This window comes from Heteronotia binoei, chromosome 7 (assembly GCF_032191835.1).
Source record: "Heteronotia binoei isolate CCM8104 ecotype False Entrance Well chromosome 7, APGP_CSIRO_Hbin_v1, whole genome shotgun sequence".
In the NCBI taxonomy this organism is placed as follows: Eukaryota; Metazoa; Chordata; class Lepidosauria; order Squamata; family Gekkonidae; genus Heteronotia; species Heteronotia binoei.
This window is the reverse complement of record NC_083229.1, coordinates 11,111,892-11,130,903: the sequence shown is the minus strand read 5'-3', so window position 1 is coordinate 11,130,903 and position 19,012 is coordinate 11,111,892. Positions and strand designations below refer to the sequence as shown.

Below are 19,012 nucleotides of genomic sequence, written 5' to 3'. Positions count from 1 at the left end.
CTGCTCTGCTCTCTGTGACCCTCCCAGCAGAGGTATGGTAGGTGGCAACCACAGATACAGCTGTTTTAGTAGTAGTACTTTGACTTTGGAATGCCCTCCCCATTGAAGCTTGCCTGGGACCTACATTACTCTCCTTTAGGCAACAGTCCCAAATATTTCTTTTTGCAGAGGCTTTTAAACTAAACTTTTGAGCTGTTTGATGGTATGCTCCTAAACCAAGGACAGATTTATCAACACCATTTTAGACTGCTCTGTTTTATGCACTTTTATAAACAAGTAAAATAACAACCTTTATATTTTCTAGCAGAGTCATCTAAAACTTCTAGCCATGCAACCAACATCTTTTGCACTACAGAATTTCATCACCTTGGAATCAAGAGAGGAACTGTTTGGTCCTCTTTCAGTGTGTAAAGAAACTTTTTGGAAGTTTTTGTTTTTATTGCTGTTTGTCTAAAATGAAGGAATTATTTCCAGAAACTTAGAATGATTTTTTAAATTTTTATTTATTGACTACAGAAGAGATTCCAGTCGCTAGTTATACAATGGTAACATTGTGAATTCAAGACTGAGCTGTTAGACCACAAAGTCATGTAGCCAGTGATAAACCAAGGGGACTGATAAAATCTTTTTTTTTTGGGGGGGGGGGGTATAAAAAGTTGTGTGGCTTGTTTTTCTATTCCAACCTTCACATTTTGTCTTGCTGATTCAGCACTTGTCAGGGCTGAATTATAAACATTTTGCCATGGCTCTTCCCACCCCCATCCCCTGCTTCATCCATTCACCTAACACACTTGGATAGCAATATTCAAAGGCCCACTTCCCTTGGTCTCCTTATTCCCGGGGGAGGGGGCACTGCATTGCTTGTCTCCAAAACAGACTATTTAAATATAAAACCAATTTTTAAATCAAGTTTAGGACTGTCTTAATCAAACATTCCCCTACACAAAACTGCCTTCAACTGTCTCCTTAAAGATCAAAAGAGAGGGGGCAATGTGCACATCCCTTGGGACGCTGCTCCAAAATCATGGGGCTGCCACTAAAAAGCCCCTCCTCTGGCATACCCTTAGACAAATTTCTAATTTGGGGGGGGGGGGGGACAGTTAGCAGGCCCTCTCCCTGTGAGTATAATCCCTGAGCAGAAGTATTTGTGAGGGCTGGATTTCAAATTATTGACACGATCAAATATGGCATCTGGTTCAGCAAAAAATGGGCCCTTCTTGACTAGCCAGATTTTTTTTTATGTAAACAAGTTACTGAGAGCTAGCAGATGAGTAGAATTATGAGGATTTGCTCATAACTGTGTGTGGAAACCATTAGGGACGTGGCGGCGGCCATACTAGTAGCAGAACGTGTCAAGGGATTATAGTCCCTATCATTATGTGATTTGTATCTGTAAGAAATACTCAATGTGAAGATCTTTGTGCCTCTTAAACAGGACCCACTGGAGATTTTTTTAGGTGATCTCCCTGAAAAATTCTATCACCAGATCTGAATAAAAGCAGCCAAACACAAATATGCAGAGGAAGAGAAGAGACTTGTGGGGGGTGGGGGAAGCACACAGGATATTGGTGTTTAATTCAGGTAACTGAACTTCAAAGGCATTTCTGTGAAACCACAGCACAAGGAAAACAGAAATGTGATTTCTTCAACCATGGTGATCACTCACATTTTCAAATATTCCCTGGAGTCCAGTAGCATATTAAAGACTAGCAAGAGGTGATACTGGACTCCTGTTTAATTTCGCTACAACAAAATATCCCTACAACATTCCTTGGCCATCCTCATGAGAAGAACCTGAACTATGGAATCTTAAAAGTACACTGTGAAAAACAAAAATTGTATTTGCTATTACAGTCAAATCACATGGGCCTCTGATAACTTTAAGACTTCAAAGTATGTAATCGCTCTAAAATGTCACCTCTTGAACTTTTCACTATGGTTCAGTTCATACGTACTGGAAAACCTGGGTCCATGCCAGATTCACATGTTTGTGCTGTCCTTCCTTTGATACTCTATCCGCTGATGGATGGCCATCTGGATTTAGCCCCAGATGAATTGGGTACAGCATTGCAAGGCGTGGCTGGTTGGTTGCAACAGAGCCGGCTGAAACTGAATCCATTGAAGATGGAGGTGCTGTGTCTAGGTTATAGGGGGCTGGGATCAGGGATCAGGCTCCCATCCTTTGATAGGGCTCCATTGATGCCCACATCCAGGGAGAAGAGCTTGGGGGTATTTCTGGATGCCTCTCTAACTATGGAGGCCCAGGTTACCACCACTGCCAGATCGGCCTTTTTCCATCTGAGGCGGGTCAGGCTGTTGGTCCCTTATCTCAACCCTCACGACCTGGCCACAGTAACCCATGCAATGGTTACTTCCAGGACAGATTATTGTAACTCTCTCTACATAGGGCTGTCCTTGACCCTCCTCCAAAAACTCCAGCTGGTGCAGAACGCTGCTGCATGGATGTTGACTTCGTCGCCTATACGGGCACGGATCCATCCTGTCCTGCGTGAACTGTACTGGCTGCCCATTGAGTACCGGATCTGGTTCAAGGTGTTGGTACTAACCTTTAAAGCCCTATACGGCCAGGGGCCAGCATACCTTCGGGACCGCCTCTCCCTGTATGAGTCCCGTAGGTCCTTCCAGTCAACAAACCAACAACTTCTGGTAATACCTGGCCCCAGAGACGTCCATATGGCCTCATTCCACCTGGCCCCTGCATGGTGGAATGAGCTCCCCCTGGAGATCCAGGTCCTGCAGGATCTGCTTCAATTCTGCAGGGCCTGTAAAACAGAGCTCTTTCGCCAGGCTTTCAGCTGAGGCAGTGGGCGTCACTTTTTACCGGCTTCCCCCCCTCATTCCGTTTCAGCGCTACGAGGTCTGCTGGACTTGAACAATAGGTCACATCTGTGAGGCAGAATCTGCCATCTTAATCTTTGTAATCTTAGATTTTATATTTTAAATTTGTTTTTACTATGGACCGTTTTTATGATGTAACCCACCCTGAGCCTGTTCTACGAGAAGGGCGGGCTAAAAATCGAACAAAATAAATAAATAAAATAAATACCTGTTTTTTGTGAGTTTTTCTGCATGGCTATGCCCAAATCTCCATTTTAACTTTACAGTCCCAATTCTATTGACATACTACTATTACATGGGTCACAGGCAAAATAAGATACAAAGCCGGTTATAAAAAGAGGCGCTTGGAAATAAAGTGCTCTGTACCATGTGTCTTCCTAATTTCCCCTTCTGCCTGATCAACTGTCCCACTGAGCATGAAAATGACCATACTTCTATACCGACAGAAATGACAACAAACTTTTCTATTTTCTGCCAAAGGGATTTTATGATTTTTAAACAGAGCTACACATGACTGGGGAAGGCAATGGCAAACCACCCCATAAAAAAGTCTGCCGTGAAAACATTGTGATGCGATGTCACCCCAGAGTCGGAAATGACTGGTGCTTGCACAGGGGACTACCTTTACCTTTATACATGACGTGCCTAAAATTATAGCACTATTGTTCTACCCTACCCAACTATTGGCACATATGCTCTGATTTTACACCTGCCTTGATCAATTCTGGACCACGTGGCATACAATAAGACACTGGATGCAATATGTATGTCCTTGATTATGACATAAGGCTATAGAATAAGAGGTCTCAAGAATATCTTTAAGCCTTTGTCACTTCATTAAATTTCCCTGTGGTCCAGCACTGTTCTATTGTTTTATTGTATTCTGTATTATCAGCCTATATGTGTACTTACTTTTCTGACCTCTGAAGAAGACCAGTTAAGGTCGAAATGCGTCAGGTCAAGTTAAGTGGATTCCCATTGTGGTTTTATGATTGTACAGAGGATAGAGGCGAATGATGGGCCCCTAAATGGTTTTAGCTTCCTACAATAAATTAATGTATGCTGGTTTATGATTTATTTTACAGTTTGTTTTTAATGTTTGGCCCTTTAATTGCATATTAACCTTTCAGGTTTCTTACTTCAGCCTACGTCAGGCCATATCACTGCCCTCTTCTCAGTACATCCAACAATGCCTGGGCGTGCAAAAGAGCCATATTTGGTTCCTCACCTAAACAACTGCGCCTACATAGCATAAAAACCAAAGCATGGCCTCCTGCAATTCAAAACCAAATAACTTCCAAAGAAACTATCAGCCTCTAAATAAAAAAAATGGGCTTTCGGTATCATGTTAGCATTTTCAACTAAAAATGACTGCTGGTGCAGCACTAGACCCCCCCTTAGGTGCCAGAGCATCCTGCGATCAGTGAACCAATACCCAGCAGCTTACTCATCTCACTTTAATGATGATATGAATAAACTCTATGGCTTGCAGAACTCCATGTCTTGCAGCAGGCTTCGTGTTCTACAATAATGATTAAATTACATTTTGAACAATAATCATTAGAGCTGTGTGAATTTCACAGCTTCAGCCCATGGTGTTAACTGATTAGATCATTACAGTCAGGTTATAAAAGGAGTTTGCACAATCCACTACTGGATCAAGTAAATGTAAAATTCTCTGTAATTTTCTGGTGACACATATTTTTAGCTGAGGAGTTTGGCAGCTGACAGTACGAAACACGAGCTTCAGGAACAAGTTTAGTGATAGATGCAAACAAATACAAGGCAGATTAAGATGGGGAGCCGTGTTCGTTTTTCTGGTAAAGAGGAATCTTGCTTCCTCCCCACAAATACTAGAACTCGAGGGCATTCGATGAAAATGATGGACAGTAGGTTCAGGACGGACAAAAGGAAATACTACTTTACACAGAGAGGGATTAAAATGTGGAATTCGCAGGCAGATGTAGTGATGGCCAAAGAATTAACAGCTTTACAAGGGGATGGAACAGATTCATTGAGGATGTCTACTAGCCATGGTGACTGAAAGGAACTTCCACATTCAGAGGCATTAATCCTCTAAATCCCAGAGCCAGCAGGCATCATCAGGGAAAAGCCTCGGCCTCTATGCCCTGTTGTTGGCTATCTAGAGCAGGGGTGTCAAACGTGTGGCCCAAGGGCCGGATCAGGCCCTCGGAGGGTTCCTATCAGGCCCACAAGCAAATGGCTATCATCTGCTTCCTTCTCCCTCTCTCTTGCTTCCTTCTGCATCACAGTTTGTTTTGCCAGGCTTGTTCAATCATACAGGAGCTATGTAGCAAAGTCTCTATTTTCTCCATTGTCTTCCTTGGGGAGGAAGGGAGGAGAAGGAGAGCTTGCTTTGCCAGGCTCTCTTAATCACTCGGCAGAGCTACTGAGCCAAGCCTCTCTTCCTTCTGTTGGCTGAGGCTCCTCAGAGCAAGAGTTGTCAGTTATCAGAGACTGCTAAATAAACAAAATATTGCAAGAGTGCTAATGTTTTAAGCATCTTTTATTTTAATTTTTTTTTTAAATCTTTGTTGCCTGCATCCTTTATAAAGTTTATATCTCCACTGCTTGGTATTACATTTTATGACACACATGGCCTAGCCTGACAAGGTCTCGATTATGTCAGATCTGGCCCTCCTAACAAATGAGTTTGACACCCTTGATCTAGAGGAACTGTCTGGCCTCTGTGAGACAGGATGCTGGATGACATGGACCACTGGTCTGACCCAGCAGGGTTCTTCTTACGTTCTTATGTCTATAGCAGTAGAAAAGACCAAGAGTCCAACAGCATCTTCAAGACTAATAAAATTTATGGCAGACCGTGAGCTTTCGTGAGTCACTGCTTACTTCTTCAGATACAGCTACCTCCTGAAATCCTTCTTTGGGGAGATGGGAGAATCATAGATCACTGCTCACTTCTTCAGACTCAGCACCTCCTAAAATCCTGCCTGGGAGTGGGGTCACACAGGTATCCTATGAGAAGAGAGGATGTGTAAAAAGTCACCTTCTTGGTGCTCTTTCCAATTGTATCTGAAGAAGTGAGCAGTAACTCACAAAAGCTCATTATTCTGCCACAGGTTTTGTTAGTCTTTTAAGGTGCTACTGGACTCTAGCACTATATATGTAGAGGACAACTATATGGATGAACCTGCTCTGCTGGGGATTGGATTGTTTCAATAACCTTGGGAAAGCTTTCTCCAATCTTATAATTTCTACATGACATTGAAGCACACACACCAGATGTAACTAAGCAAAGCATTTAAATTTCTTCACAAGACAAAGATATATGTTTCCCTGCTACTTCAACAAGACTTCATCTAATGGACAAAAAAATGAGACAAGTCGACCAAAGCAAATAAAACTCCGCTAAAACTGCTTATTTTGATCACATTAATCCCACCAATACAAGCTGTGTATCCTGCCCAGCTGGCCTGATGGATTCTGTTCATTAGGAAAGATTAGAAAGCAAAAGTGCACTTTCTATGTAAAGACATTAGTTGCCTAAATGCTAAAACGGAAGCGAAGTCATATCGGTAGGGGAGAAAGCAAACAATAAATTTGAAATAGGAAGGTTAAAGGCACAATTTGTTTAACATTCTAGTTTGTCTTAAACATTACTATAATGTGTGAACACACACACAAAATTACGGTTTCTGCACTGTGATGTACTTTTCTGATTTTATAACAATACACCCCTAATTTGTTTGCATAAGTAATATTTGCATAAGTGTTATATTATTTTCTTTCTTATCATATTAAGTTTATGTTACTAGCTTTCCATTAAAGTTTCTCTTTCAAAGTTTTCATTAAAACTTTATATAAAGCTTGTAGTGGTATCAGGCTCACAAACAGCATCATTTCCCCCCTTTCCATATCTCCCGTCTTCCTCCAAACCTCTAACATCCATTATGCCTATTTATGGAAATTAATGTAAAACACAAATTTGTGATGATTAAATTAAAATTTGGGTTTAAAATCAGTTTCCGCTGTAAGAACTTTCACTTAGAAAGGTAACCTAGTTTAAAATGAAATCTGAATTTAAACATTTAATCTGATCCTCTTAGAAACTTATGAAAGCTGCTTTTCTCTGTAAAGAAAGAACCAGCCAGAACAGCAGTTCATGCCCTTATATTGTGGCTCAGATCAGGAGACCAACAACTGGCAAATCATTCCAAGTGTCATTCACTGATCTATCAAGGGGACCTTTAACTCCTATTTTATGTCTTGGAATCACCTGATCTCAGTGACTGACACAATATGCTAATTATATATAATTCTACCCAGGGAATTTTTCCTGGAAAAAGAGATGCTGGAACTCTCAAGAGGAAAATGAAGGAGAAATATATGGGTGCCCCTCATCAACTTTTAAACATTTTTTGAGAATTTTGTTTCTACAAAGAGGTTCCAGAACTCTGATCCACAGTATTCCCCAGGAGGAAAAGCCCTGACTCTACCTTTAAAAAGGTAAAGGTAGTCTCCTGTGCAAGCACCAGTCATTTCAGACTCTGGGGTGACGCCGCATCACAACATTTTCATGGCAGTCTTTTTAATGGGGTGGTTTGCCATTGCCTTCCCCAGTCATCTACACTTTCCCCCCAGCAAGCTGGGTACTCATTTTACCGACCTCAGAAGGATGGAAGGCTGAGTCAATCTTGAGTTGACTACCTGAACCCAGCTTCTACCAGAACTGAACTCAGGTCATGAGCAGAGAGCTCAGACTGCAGTACTGCAGCTTTACCATTTTGCACCACGGGGCTCTACTTACCCATCAATTAAAATGGTTATTTTACTCTCCATCTCCTGGAGAACGTTGATGATCTTCCCATTAATTACTACCAACACTCACTTTTGGTTCAGATTATAAGAACATAAGAGAAGCCATGTTGGATCAGGCCAACGGCCCATCTAGTCCAACACTCTGTGTCACACAGTGGCAAAAAATTTTATATATACACACACACTGTGGCTAATAGCCACTGATGGACCTGTGCTCCATATTTTTATCTTAACCCCTCTTGAAGGTGGCTATACTTGTGGCCGCCACCACCTCCTGTGGCAGTGAATTCCACATGTTAATCATTCTTTGGGTAAAGAAGTACTTCCTTTTATCCGTTTTAACCTGTCTGCTCAGCAATTTCATCGAATGCCCACGAGTTCTTGTATTGCGAGAAAGGGAGAAAAGTACTTCTTTCTCTACTTTCTCCATCTCCATGCATTATCTTGTAAACCTCTATCATTATCTACTTTTGAAGGGTAGGGCAGAGCAATTATAATTATAAAGAAGAAGCAAACTAAAATCTAAAGCAAGAGCCTCCCAGCATAGCACCACTGACACCTTTCCTTGTGCCCATCAAGGTTTGGGGTTTTTTTAGAAAGTGGGTGGGGCTTCTGCCCAGCAGGGCTTCTGACTGGCCACTGGAGATCTCAATGACTTTGCAGATTTTTAAAAACACTGCTTTGACAACAGTGGCATGACTGACAGTAAGCTGTGTGTAAGCATGGAAAGATTTTTAAACAATACGATCATTTTAAAAGGTGACCTTGTCAAGCGGGAGTTCTGCCATAAATGTTTAAAAGTTATGTACTACCAGAGTTATGCATAAACTTGCTCCCTAAAAATCTGTGGCTCTTAAATGTATGCTGACTTTTATCAGCCAAGCAAACCAGGCTGGTATCACATGAAGCTCTCCCAAAGTGTGTGTGCAGTCTTTCGTGCAATTCTGATTTCCAGCAGCAATACCATGACTATCAGCAGCAGCAGCAATTTCCTTTATTGGCATTATAAAAGGTACTGACATAGACAGGAGTAAGATAAAACAAATACGGAAATAAAATATACACGCATGTAGAAAAACGTATTTCCATATTTCAATTCCATTCTAAAATAAGTTACAAGTTAATTTGTTGTAAAACAGCTTAATTAACCATATAGTGCTGTGTATAAGTAGAGCTGCTTGAAGGAACTTTGCCACAGTTTCAGTAATATTATCAGCAGTGTTATGTAACAGAAAAAGCAACCAACTCTTGGTAGTATCTTAGACTTACCTGATACACAATAACTAGTTAAGCCTATGATATTATATGTTGAGAGATATGAATTAAAACTACTAATAAGAATATAAGAACATAAGAGAAGCCACGTTGGATCAGGCCAATGGCCCATCCAGTCCAACGCACTGTATCACACAGTGGCCAATATATATATATATATATATATATATATATATATATATATACACACACATATATTATATAGATACACACACACACACAGAGTGGCTAATAGCCACTGATGGACTTCTGCTCCATATTTTTATCCAATCCCCTCTTGAAGCTGTCTATGCTTGCAGCTGCCACCACCTCCTGTGGCAGTGAATTCCATATGTTAATCATCCTTTGGCTGAAGAAGTACTTCCTTTTACTATGGGTAAATGTTCATTAAGTTCTCAGGTGCCACAACATGGTTTTGGATAGGGTTGCAATGAGAACTTCTAGGTATGTCACCATGAGCTCAACGGAACAAAGATGGAATATCATCTATTCAGATATCTGAAGTGTGCATGCGCATGAAAGATTATACCCAGAATTAAACTCTGTTGGTCTTAAAGGTGCCACTGGACTCAAACTTTGTTCTGTTCCTTGAGACCAACATGGCTAACCACTGGAGTGTAACTAGCAGTCATTCAATCACTTCAAAATGTATCCAAATATGACAGAAATCTTCTCATTGCAAAGTAATTCCAAATAAATGTTTTCTATACAAAGGTTTGTTGCAATCAAGAGGACTTAATTTATGGGTAGTTCAGAAATAAAGACATCAGCAAAGAATGAAGCTATAAATTTTACTTAATTATCCCTCAAGTTATGCATGAAAGGCATATATATGCATATGGCTCAAGTCTTTAAATAAGCACAAGTGAAATGGACAATCTCTGATCAAACAGCCACCTCAGGTGTTCCCATACAATAGATGACGCCCAACTTTTTTTTCTATAGCACTTTTCCAAAACAAATTCCAACTGCTCACCTCACCCTTTTTAAAACAGCTCAATTTTGGTTGCAATAGCTTTAAAAAGTGCACTATAGAACTGCAGAAGATGGAACAATAAGCAACCAAAATTTGGGTTTAAATTATTTTGATCAACATCTTCTCAACAAAAAAAAAGAAAAGAAAGGAAGCTGGACCAGAGCCCTGATCCAGCATGGTTGCATTTACACTCTTGACACAGATATGTCAGAATGACACAGATATGGGAGAGACAGTATGAGTGGTTAAGTGTGCGCACTCTTAACTGGGAGAACCGGGTTTGATTCCCCACTCCTCCACTTGCACCTGCTGGCATGGCCTTGGGTCAGCCGTAGCTCTGGCAGAGGTTGTCCTTGAAAGGGCAGCTGCTGTGAGAGCCCTCTCCAGCCCCACCCACCTCACAGGGTGTCTGTTGTGGGGGAGGAAGGTAAAGGAGATTGTGAGCCGCTCTGAGACTCTTCGGAGTGGAGGGCGGGATATAAATCCAATATCTTCTTCTTATCTTCTTCAGAAAAGGTTTTTTGAAACCAAGGTATCTTCCAAATGAGAAAAGCTCCCAGTAAACTAAATCAGCTCCAGTTATGTTGCACCAAGATTACACTAATGTGACAAGGATGACACTGATAAAATTGCAATCCATGCTTTCAACAACAATCGTTATGTGTTACTCTTTTTAAAAAAAATTAGGACCAACCAAACATCACAAAAACAGGGTTTGCAACTGACAGAATTATCCAAGGGAATTCTGGAGCATGCTGGCACAGATCAGAAGTTTATAGTTTGTTATCGGTCTTAAAAGGGAGACAAAGAGATGTTGCAGATTTAATTAGATTACCCGGCACTGCACGCAAAATGCAAATCACTTGATACAAGAAGCAAGCTTCTCCTTTGCTGATCACAGCAACGAGGCAAGAGCCGCAAACTCCAGAGTACAAATTACTATTAGGTCACAGAAAAGACATAACAGATTTTTTTTTTTCAGTTTTCAAAACAAGAGACAGATTAAAGGGGAAAGAGCTGCTGTTATGTAAACACATTCAATGAATTTTCACAGGGGGGAATCTGTCAAAGATGAGAGAAACAATGCCACTAACATAGGGAAGGTCAAGATGGAAATGATAATGACAATGTCAACGCTGAAATACAGTAACCTTTTATTTTGTGCACCTTGGTAGAATAAATTTGAATTACGCTGGATGCATGTGGCAAACAGTACAAGGAGGCATACTGTGAAATCTGCAATAGTTCTAGATGTTATTGTTCAGCTGAATATTTCTTGGGTTTATTACCCTGGCCTAGGTCTGCAACTATTCAACAACCTTTACCATCAAATCTGGCAAGATCCAGTTTCACTTACCTAAAGTTAAGCTAACCAGCAGTCCATTTATATTTACCAGATAAAGACTAATCATCATTCATAGAATCATAGAGTTGGAAGGGACCTCCAGGATCATCTAGTCCAACCCTGCACAATGCAGGAGACTCACAAATACCTCCCCCTAAATTCACATTGCTGTCAGATGGCCCACTAGCCTCTGTTTAAAAACCTCCAAGGGAGGAGAGCCCACCACCACCTCCCGAGGAAGCCTGTTCCACTGAGGAATCGCTCTAACGGGAAGTTCTTCCTAATGTTGAGCCGGAAATTATTTTGATTTAATTTCAACCCATTGGTTCTGGTCCTACCTCCTGGGGCCACAGAAAACAATTCCACACCATCCTCTATAGGACAGTCCCTCAAGTACTTGAAGATGGTGATCCTATCACCTCTGAGCTACCTCCTCTCCAGGCTAAACATGCCTTCAACCTTTCTTCATAAAGTTTCATTCAACTGCAAATAAGATATCCTCACTGCTCCTTTTCTCAGAGGATCACTAAAAGTAACTATTCCATAAAAACTTTCTCCAACTAAAAAGGGTCCAGGCAAGTAGGCATGAAAAACCACAGCTTGAAACCCTGGAGAGCCGCTGCCAGTCTGAGTAGACAATACTGACTTTGATGGACCAAGGGTCTGATTCAGTAGAAGGCAGCTTCATATGTTCATGTTCACACTGATACATTTGAGTCCAGTGGCACCTCTAAGACCAGCAGAGTTTATTCAAGGCATCAGCTTGTGTGTGCATGCACACAAAAGCTTATACACTTTAAATAAAGTTCTGTTGGTCTTAAAGGTGCCACTGGATTCGAATTTTGTTCTACTGCTTCAGACCAACACAACTGCCCACCTGAATCACAATGATGTGTTTGAGAAGATTTTCAGTGACCATAAGATGATTTTCATTTGACAACACACCTTCTTGCATTGGACAGTTCGATCACAACAAGCAAGCTAGAACAGGTTCACATACCTTATCCAACCATCCAAGGCCAGCAGAATTTTTCTTCCGCATGCTATCCCATACCATGTGCACAGAGTGTACGTGTAATTACCATCAAAAGAAAACAGAACAAAACATCTGTTTTCTTTGGTAACCTCAACAAGTTGCCAGAAATGAAAACAAATCCTCACACACCTGTACCTGCAAGCAATGCAAAGAATAAATTGCCTGTTTTAAAAAAAAATGGCAAAAATCTGTAATTTTGACATATAACCTTCAGAGGTTACGTCCACCACACAGCTATTGAAGGGGCAAGGATTTTTGTCTTTGACCCATCAAGGAACATCCCTTCCCCTTTCTGGTAGAAAGGATGGGAGCTTTATTGTTTGCTAAACTTCCCTGCAAGAAGAAGACATCAAGAAAACACCCCTGAGGATATTTGTTGAGCAAGGGAAAACATGGCCCCATTGCTCACAAACAGGGTCACAAAGAGCTCTGGGCTAAAAGGCAGCCATCTGCCTAGATCCAGCTAATATATTCTTCCCACACTTCTCCGGAAGCATGTCTTGCCCAACAGATTTTTTGATGCACATAAAAACACACAATAAAAAGTATTCCGATAAACAATTCCCTAATCCCTAACATATTTTAATATAATTTTAATTTTTCAATTTATACCCCGCCCTATCCCTCAAGTGGGCTCAGGGCGGCTTACAACACTAAAAAATGTTAAAATGAATCACTTTTCTTAATTATTGATGTTGATGATGATATTGGATTTATATTCTGCCCTCCACTCAGAGTGGCTCACAATCTCCTTTATCTTCCTCCCCCACAAAAGACACCCTGTGAGGTGGGTGGGGCTGAGAGGACTCTCACAGCAGCTGCCCTTTCAAGGACAACCTCTGCCAGAGCTATGGCTGACCCAAGGCCATTCCAGCAGCTGGGAGTGGGGAATCAAACCCGGTTCTCCTGGATAAGAGTCCGCACACTTAACCACTACACCAAACTGGCTTTCCTTGATTTTAGTGAACTCTCCTTGATTTTAGTGAACGTTTCCAATTAAACATGATGCAGCATGTGCCCTCAGATTTGGCAAGCATCCCCATGATACATGTCTCAAGTGTGCATGTGCTTGCTCGCTCTCCCCCTCCCATATAATTATTATTATTAAACCTTACAACCACCTTCTAAGGTAGCCTGTGTTTTCTTCAAACACAGATTATTTATATCTTCTTGGATATAAGATGTTGGCAGGTGTAGGGACTGGTAATATTTCAGGAGACATAAACAAGGGAAGAAAGAGTTAATCCAATGTTGTCCAGAATAGCGGCTCAAATAGGGTTCACAACCTGCTCATCCACTCCAATAATCTTCCAACAAGGGCCTTCTTGGCTGTGGCACCAAAGCTTTGAAATTCCCTCCTCAGGGAGACTCATCCATCTCCATCTACCACAGTATTCCACCAGCAGGTGAAGGCTTTTGCTTGTTTCATCTGGAATACTCCTCAAACTCTACCGACCCTCCTCCCTGGTTGCATTGTGCTTGTATGTCTACATGTTTCTACTGTATTGTTCAATATTTTACTTATACATTCTAAATGCTGTTTTAATATTTGGGTTACTGAAGGTACAGTGAGGTAAAAAGGTAAAGGTAGTCCCCTGTGCAAGCACCAGTCATTTTCGACTCTGGGGTGACGTTGCTTTCACAACGTTTTCATGGCACACTTTTTATGGGGTGGTTTGCCATTACCTTCCCCAGTCATCTACACTTTCCCCCCAACAAGCTGGGTACTCATTTTACCGACCTCAGAAGGATGGAAGGCTGAGTCAACCTGGAGCCAGCTACCTGAACCAGCTTCCGCTGGGATCGAACTCAGGTCGTGAGCAGAGGGCTCCGACTGCAGTACTGCAGCTTTACCACTCTGCCCCACGGGGCTTATGTATACAGTGAGGTATATATAAGTAAATTCCACTACAGTCTGATGTTTTGATGTTCATCACCCTGGGGGTCCTATTTGGAAGGAAAGGACGGAAATGTTATGAATGAATGAATGAATGAATGAATGAATGAATGAATGAATGAATGAATGAATGAATGAATGAATGACAGAATTCCTACAGCCTTAAAGCTTATACAGCAAAGAGGAGCTTATACATCCAAAAAGAGTTCTGACTTCTCTAGCACAATAAGTAGACTCAACTTTCTTCACAACTTAGAGAAGCCACAACTTTGCACTTGCAAGGCAAAGGGGTGGGGAATGGGAAGATACATTGCCCAGGGAAACGATATATTTAGTCTCAATGGTGTCGCTTTTCCAGAGTATGGAAGCACCAGATGTGCCAGAGCTGCCTTCAGGAAATGAATTTCAAGAACCAGAAAGTTTAGGGCAAGGGTCCCCAAGATTTCTGAGCATGTGGGTGCCTTTGGAAATCTGACATGTTGTGGTGGACACAGCCACAAAATGGCTGCCACAGGAGTTGGAGCCAGCCACAAAATGATTGCCACACTTTAACCTCAATCAGACAATGAAGAACCTTGTCCTGTAAAGGCAGCTGCTCTCAGAGATCTGCACAGCCAATTAAATCTCCCATAGCCAATAAGAAGCTACCTGGCCCCACTGATTTCCTAAAAACACCTGGCAGGCAACAGAAACGATGCTGACAGGGACCATGGCGTTCTTGGGCACCAAGTTCAGAACCTTGTCTTAGGGGCAGAATGCACTCTTCTCCACCTTAACCCATGTATTACTTCAGTCAAATAACCATCTTTTGGCCCTTAACTATCATGCAAGTGTCTTGGAACTCAGCTGTCCTGAGCCGCCTCAGTGGGGAGGGCGGGATATAAATCGAATAAAATGAAATGAAAGAAAGGATGGGATATTAATCTTAAAGGAACTATATTTCATCAATGAACTGCATAACCCTTTCTACAGTCAACAGTCCTTAACCATGCCAACTCCCTTTCCAGCCATTTTTCCCCCTTTGCTTAAAACAATTCTCAAGCTGTAAATCATATTTTCCAGCAAGAATTACCATTCAGTGCTCACATTATCACTCTACAGATATCCTAGCCAGGTTGGCTGAGGTCTTGGCTTCTAAAATGGTAATCCTGATGCCAACCGAGTCTGTCTGACCCATGCTTTCCCCACAAGGCATGAGCTGTCCAGCAACAGATAAGCAAATAACTTTAAGCCTCACAATGTGCTCACTGATTTAGTCATTAAGCTACTGTGAAAAGAGCTCACATTAGAAAGTAACCGGACAATACATTTACCTTCTGCCCTAAGAATGTTTATCTGCCCCCCCCCCCCATGCAGCTAAGTGTTGGCTGAAGATTTGAATTTAGTTTCATGAACTGCATTTTCATTTTCAAAGGAAAGGAAAGGTCCCCTGTGCAAGCACCAGTCGCTTCCGACTCTGGGGTGACGTTGCTTTCACAACGTTTTCACGGCAGACTTTTTACGGGGTGGTTTGCCATTGCCTTCCCCAGTCATCTACGCTTTTCCCCCAGCAAGCTGGGTACTCATTTGACCAACCTCGAAAGGATGGAAGGCTGAGTCAACCTCGAGTCGGCTACCTGAAAACCCAGCTTCCGCTGGGGTCGAACTCAGGTCGTGAGCAGAGAGTTCAGACCGCAGTACTGCAGCTTTACCACTCTGTGCCACGTAGCCCACTAAAGTAAAGATAGTCCCCTGTGCAAGCACCAGTCGTTTCCGACTCTGGGGTGATGTTGCTTTCACAACGTTTTCACAGCAGACTTTTTACGAAGTGGTTTGCCATTGCCTTTCCCAGTCATCTACACTTTCCCCCCAGCAAGCTGGGTACTCATTTGTCTGACCTCAGAAGGATGGAAGGCTGAGTCAACCTTGAGCCGGCTACCTGAAAACCCAGATTCTGTCAGGGATTGAACTCAGGTCGTGAGCAGAATTTTGGATTGCAGTACTGCAGCTTTATCACTCTGCGCCACAGGGCTTATTGTCTAGGAATCCCTAAAAAACTGATTTCTACAATATTGTGAAAAAACAACATAGGGTGAGCCAGTGTTCTTGGGCATGCTGAATATTTCTGAAGCACCTGAGAAATTTTAGGAGATATTATATTTACTTTCTTTTTACTGCACCTTTCTCCCCAGTGGGGACCCAAAGTAGCTTACATAGTTCTTCTCTCTTCCATATTATCCTCACAGCAACCCTGTGAGGTAGGTTAGGCTGACAATGTGTGACTGACCCAAAGTCACCCAGCAAGCTTCCACGGCAGAATGGGGATTCAAACCTGGTTTTTCCAGATCCTAGTCCGACCCTTTAACCACCACGTCATGCTATAAAGCATAGCGTTTTTACAGCTCAACACGAAAGCAGCGACAGAATTCTTAACAGCACAGCCCCTCATCCCAGGGCAAGACTCCAGTGCATCCTTTATGCGGAGCTAATATAAAAAACCCAATCAAGAATACAACCAGCACTAATTTTACATAAGCTGACAGCATTCAGTGCATTTTGTCTTAGAAACTTGAAATTACCACTGGCTTACTGAATAAGCATTTTCTACATAACTTCCAACAAGAAAGGCTGATTTGTGATCCAAAGGGGAGGGGGGGCAGAGTTACAGTTGTTTAACCTCATTAAACCGGAGGTGGTCATCAGAATAATGATCAAAGACTGAGCTGTACATACCTGGGGGGGGGGGGATACACAAGAATTCTGGTTACTCAGCCTATTGGAGAACTAGCAGCATGATGGTGGAGGGAAAGGGGTGCAGAACTACATTGAAACTAAGCATCTGCCTTATACTCAACAATTCACTGAGCCCACTAATAGTGTAACCCTGAGGGGTCATGTATGCTAGGGTCTCAGACACTGGTATTTCCAATAACTGGTTCTTCCTGAGATGCCAGGAACAGAATCTAGAATGCATACAAAGCCTACCCTATGGCACAAATGACCACTTCTTACGTGGCAGCTCTTTAATTTCACTTATGATGTGTCAAACCACACAGAGGCACAGTCATCCGTAGTCTCCAGTCACACAGTAAACTGAGCAAGCAAATACTCCCTCTTGGCAAGGAACATCACAGGTTATGGCTCCATGCACAGACAGAGTGTGAGCCTGATAATAATATCTGATAATAATCACTAAAGTGGAAGTCATTTGATTCCAATTTGCAATATTTTCAAATGACTTTTTTTGCCATTTCTCTCTTGCACAATTCTGTCTTAAAATTTATGTTAATATAACATGAGCTCCACCCCTATAATCCAGAATGCAAATGCCCTTCGATCACGTTAATGCAAACACCACTAATGCCTTGAAACGTACTGAAATCCATCAAATGGGCAGAGAGCTCTGTACTTGCACCTGACAACTGCTCAACCTGAATTTCAAGTCAGATTCCATCAGCATGCCAGATACCAAGTGCATGCCTCCTCCCATTTACTACTGTATTTAAAAAAAAAAAATGTTCTCCTTCTGTATCAAACTCAAAATTGTCCTGTGTCACCAATGCTCCTCACACTCGGCTACGTTTTTGCCCTATTTTGGCCACTGAAATTAAGAGTTCCCGGCTGCAGAATCTTCCCTTGAATTAAATTTATGACACTAGTTGATTAAAAAGCATGCAGAAAATCCTACTAATTGTGCCTAATGAGTTCTTTCTTAACAAAATGGACCAAAGAATAAAGCCTAATTTGAAGTAATGCCCATTCATTTATTCCCCTGCAATTATGGATGTAAAAAGCTGCCAGACATCAGGTGAAAAGGAGTACAGCTCAGCACCCCCACATCAGGATTACACCACCGGAATATGGGGCTTTGTTTTCAATTTCATGCCACCCCTCCCTCTCTCAAATAGCACTAACTTCTTTCATTGGAAGAGACTGAGCAATGTTTCAGTGTCAGGAAGATATATATATATATATATATGTAAAATAAGTTCGGTGTACCTTTAGCCCAGCATATTGGGAATGGGCTACAGCCGCTGTGCTCCATATAGATAACACCTGCTGGTTCCGGGGCCCGTTGCCCTGCCAATTCCAAGAACAACATACACACAATCGTACAGAGATCACTCCAGGCTCCGGCATACAATGTTCCAATTCAGCTCTCCAGTAATATCTCCTCCCGCGGGGGTGCTGGGAAGCCAGTCACTCGAATGTAGCCAAGCCACAAGCCGGAAGGGGGGAAAAAAAAACTACGAACCTTCCCTTTCATTTAAGTGTCTTTCATTCAGGTCTGGCTGCAAAGGTGTAAAAGCAAAAAGACAAGTCCCACCCCCATTCTTTTATGTCCCTCCGATAATATATTCCGACAGCATGAAGAATGCCTTTCAGTTTCAGAGTCTTCTCATGCCTGGACGATTTAAAGCGCAGACCGTCCCCTTTTCCCCGGACAAGCTAGCTACTTGAACAGAATACAACCAGCCAGCGATGTGACTGTGCGCGTCTGTGTTCCTAGATGCATTCAGGAGAGGCAGGAGGAGGCAGAGAGGGAGGCAGGGAGGGGGAAGAGGGGGGGGGGAGGGAAGGCGATTAGCAGCAACCTTATTAATATGCTAATCTCACCCTTCTGTTCAATTCAGCCAGCAGACTCCTGTTTACAAAACTGACAGCAGATTCTGAAACTGACTAAGCCGCAAATCAAGCCTGACCCGGGTCATAACTGTAGATCAGCTGCTGCGACCATTTTAGCTTTAAAGCCAAGCCCCTGGCACCACGGCCACCTTCGTCCGACATCTGAATTGCAATAACTACTCTGATGCAATCAAAACAATCCGAGGGGAGGGGGGCACC

The 19,012-nt window shown here is 42.3% G+C and overlaps 1 protein-coding gene across 8 annotated transcripts in view; it reads right to left on the bottom strand.

Annotated features, from left to right (window-relative positions):
- PTK2 (protein tyrosine kinase 2) overlaps positions 1 to 18,806 on the bottom strand; it is a 287,679-nt gene extending 268,873 nt beyond the window's left edge. For 2 of the 8 annotated variants that reach the window (XM_060243185.1, XM_060243186.1), the window contains exon 1: positions 18,167 to 18,353. In XM_060243185.1, the coding sequence (XP_060099168.1) occupies positions 18,167 to 18,269 (103 nt within the window). In that variant the 5' untranslated portion in view covers positions 18,270 to 18,353. Of the gene's footprint in view, positions 1 to 18,166; positions 18,383 to 18,422; positions 18,446 to 18,784 lie in introns of those variants that run through there. The other 6 variants (XM_060243192.1, XM_060243190.1, XM_060243193.1 and 3 more) reach the window with 6 other exon arrangements.
- Positions 18,807 to 19,012: the final 206 nt, after the last annotated feature.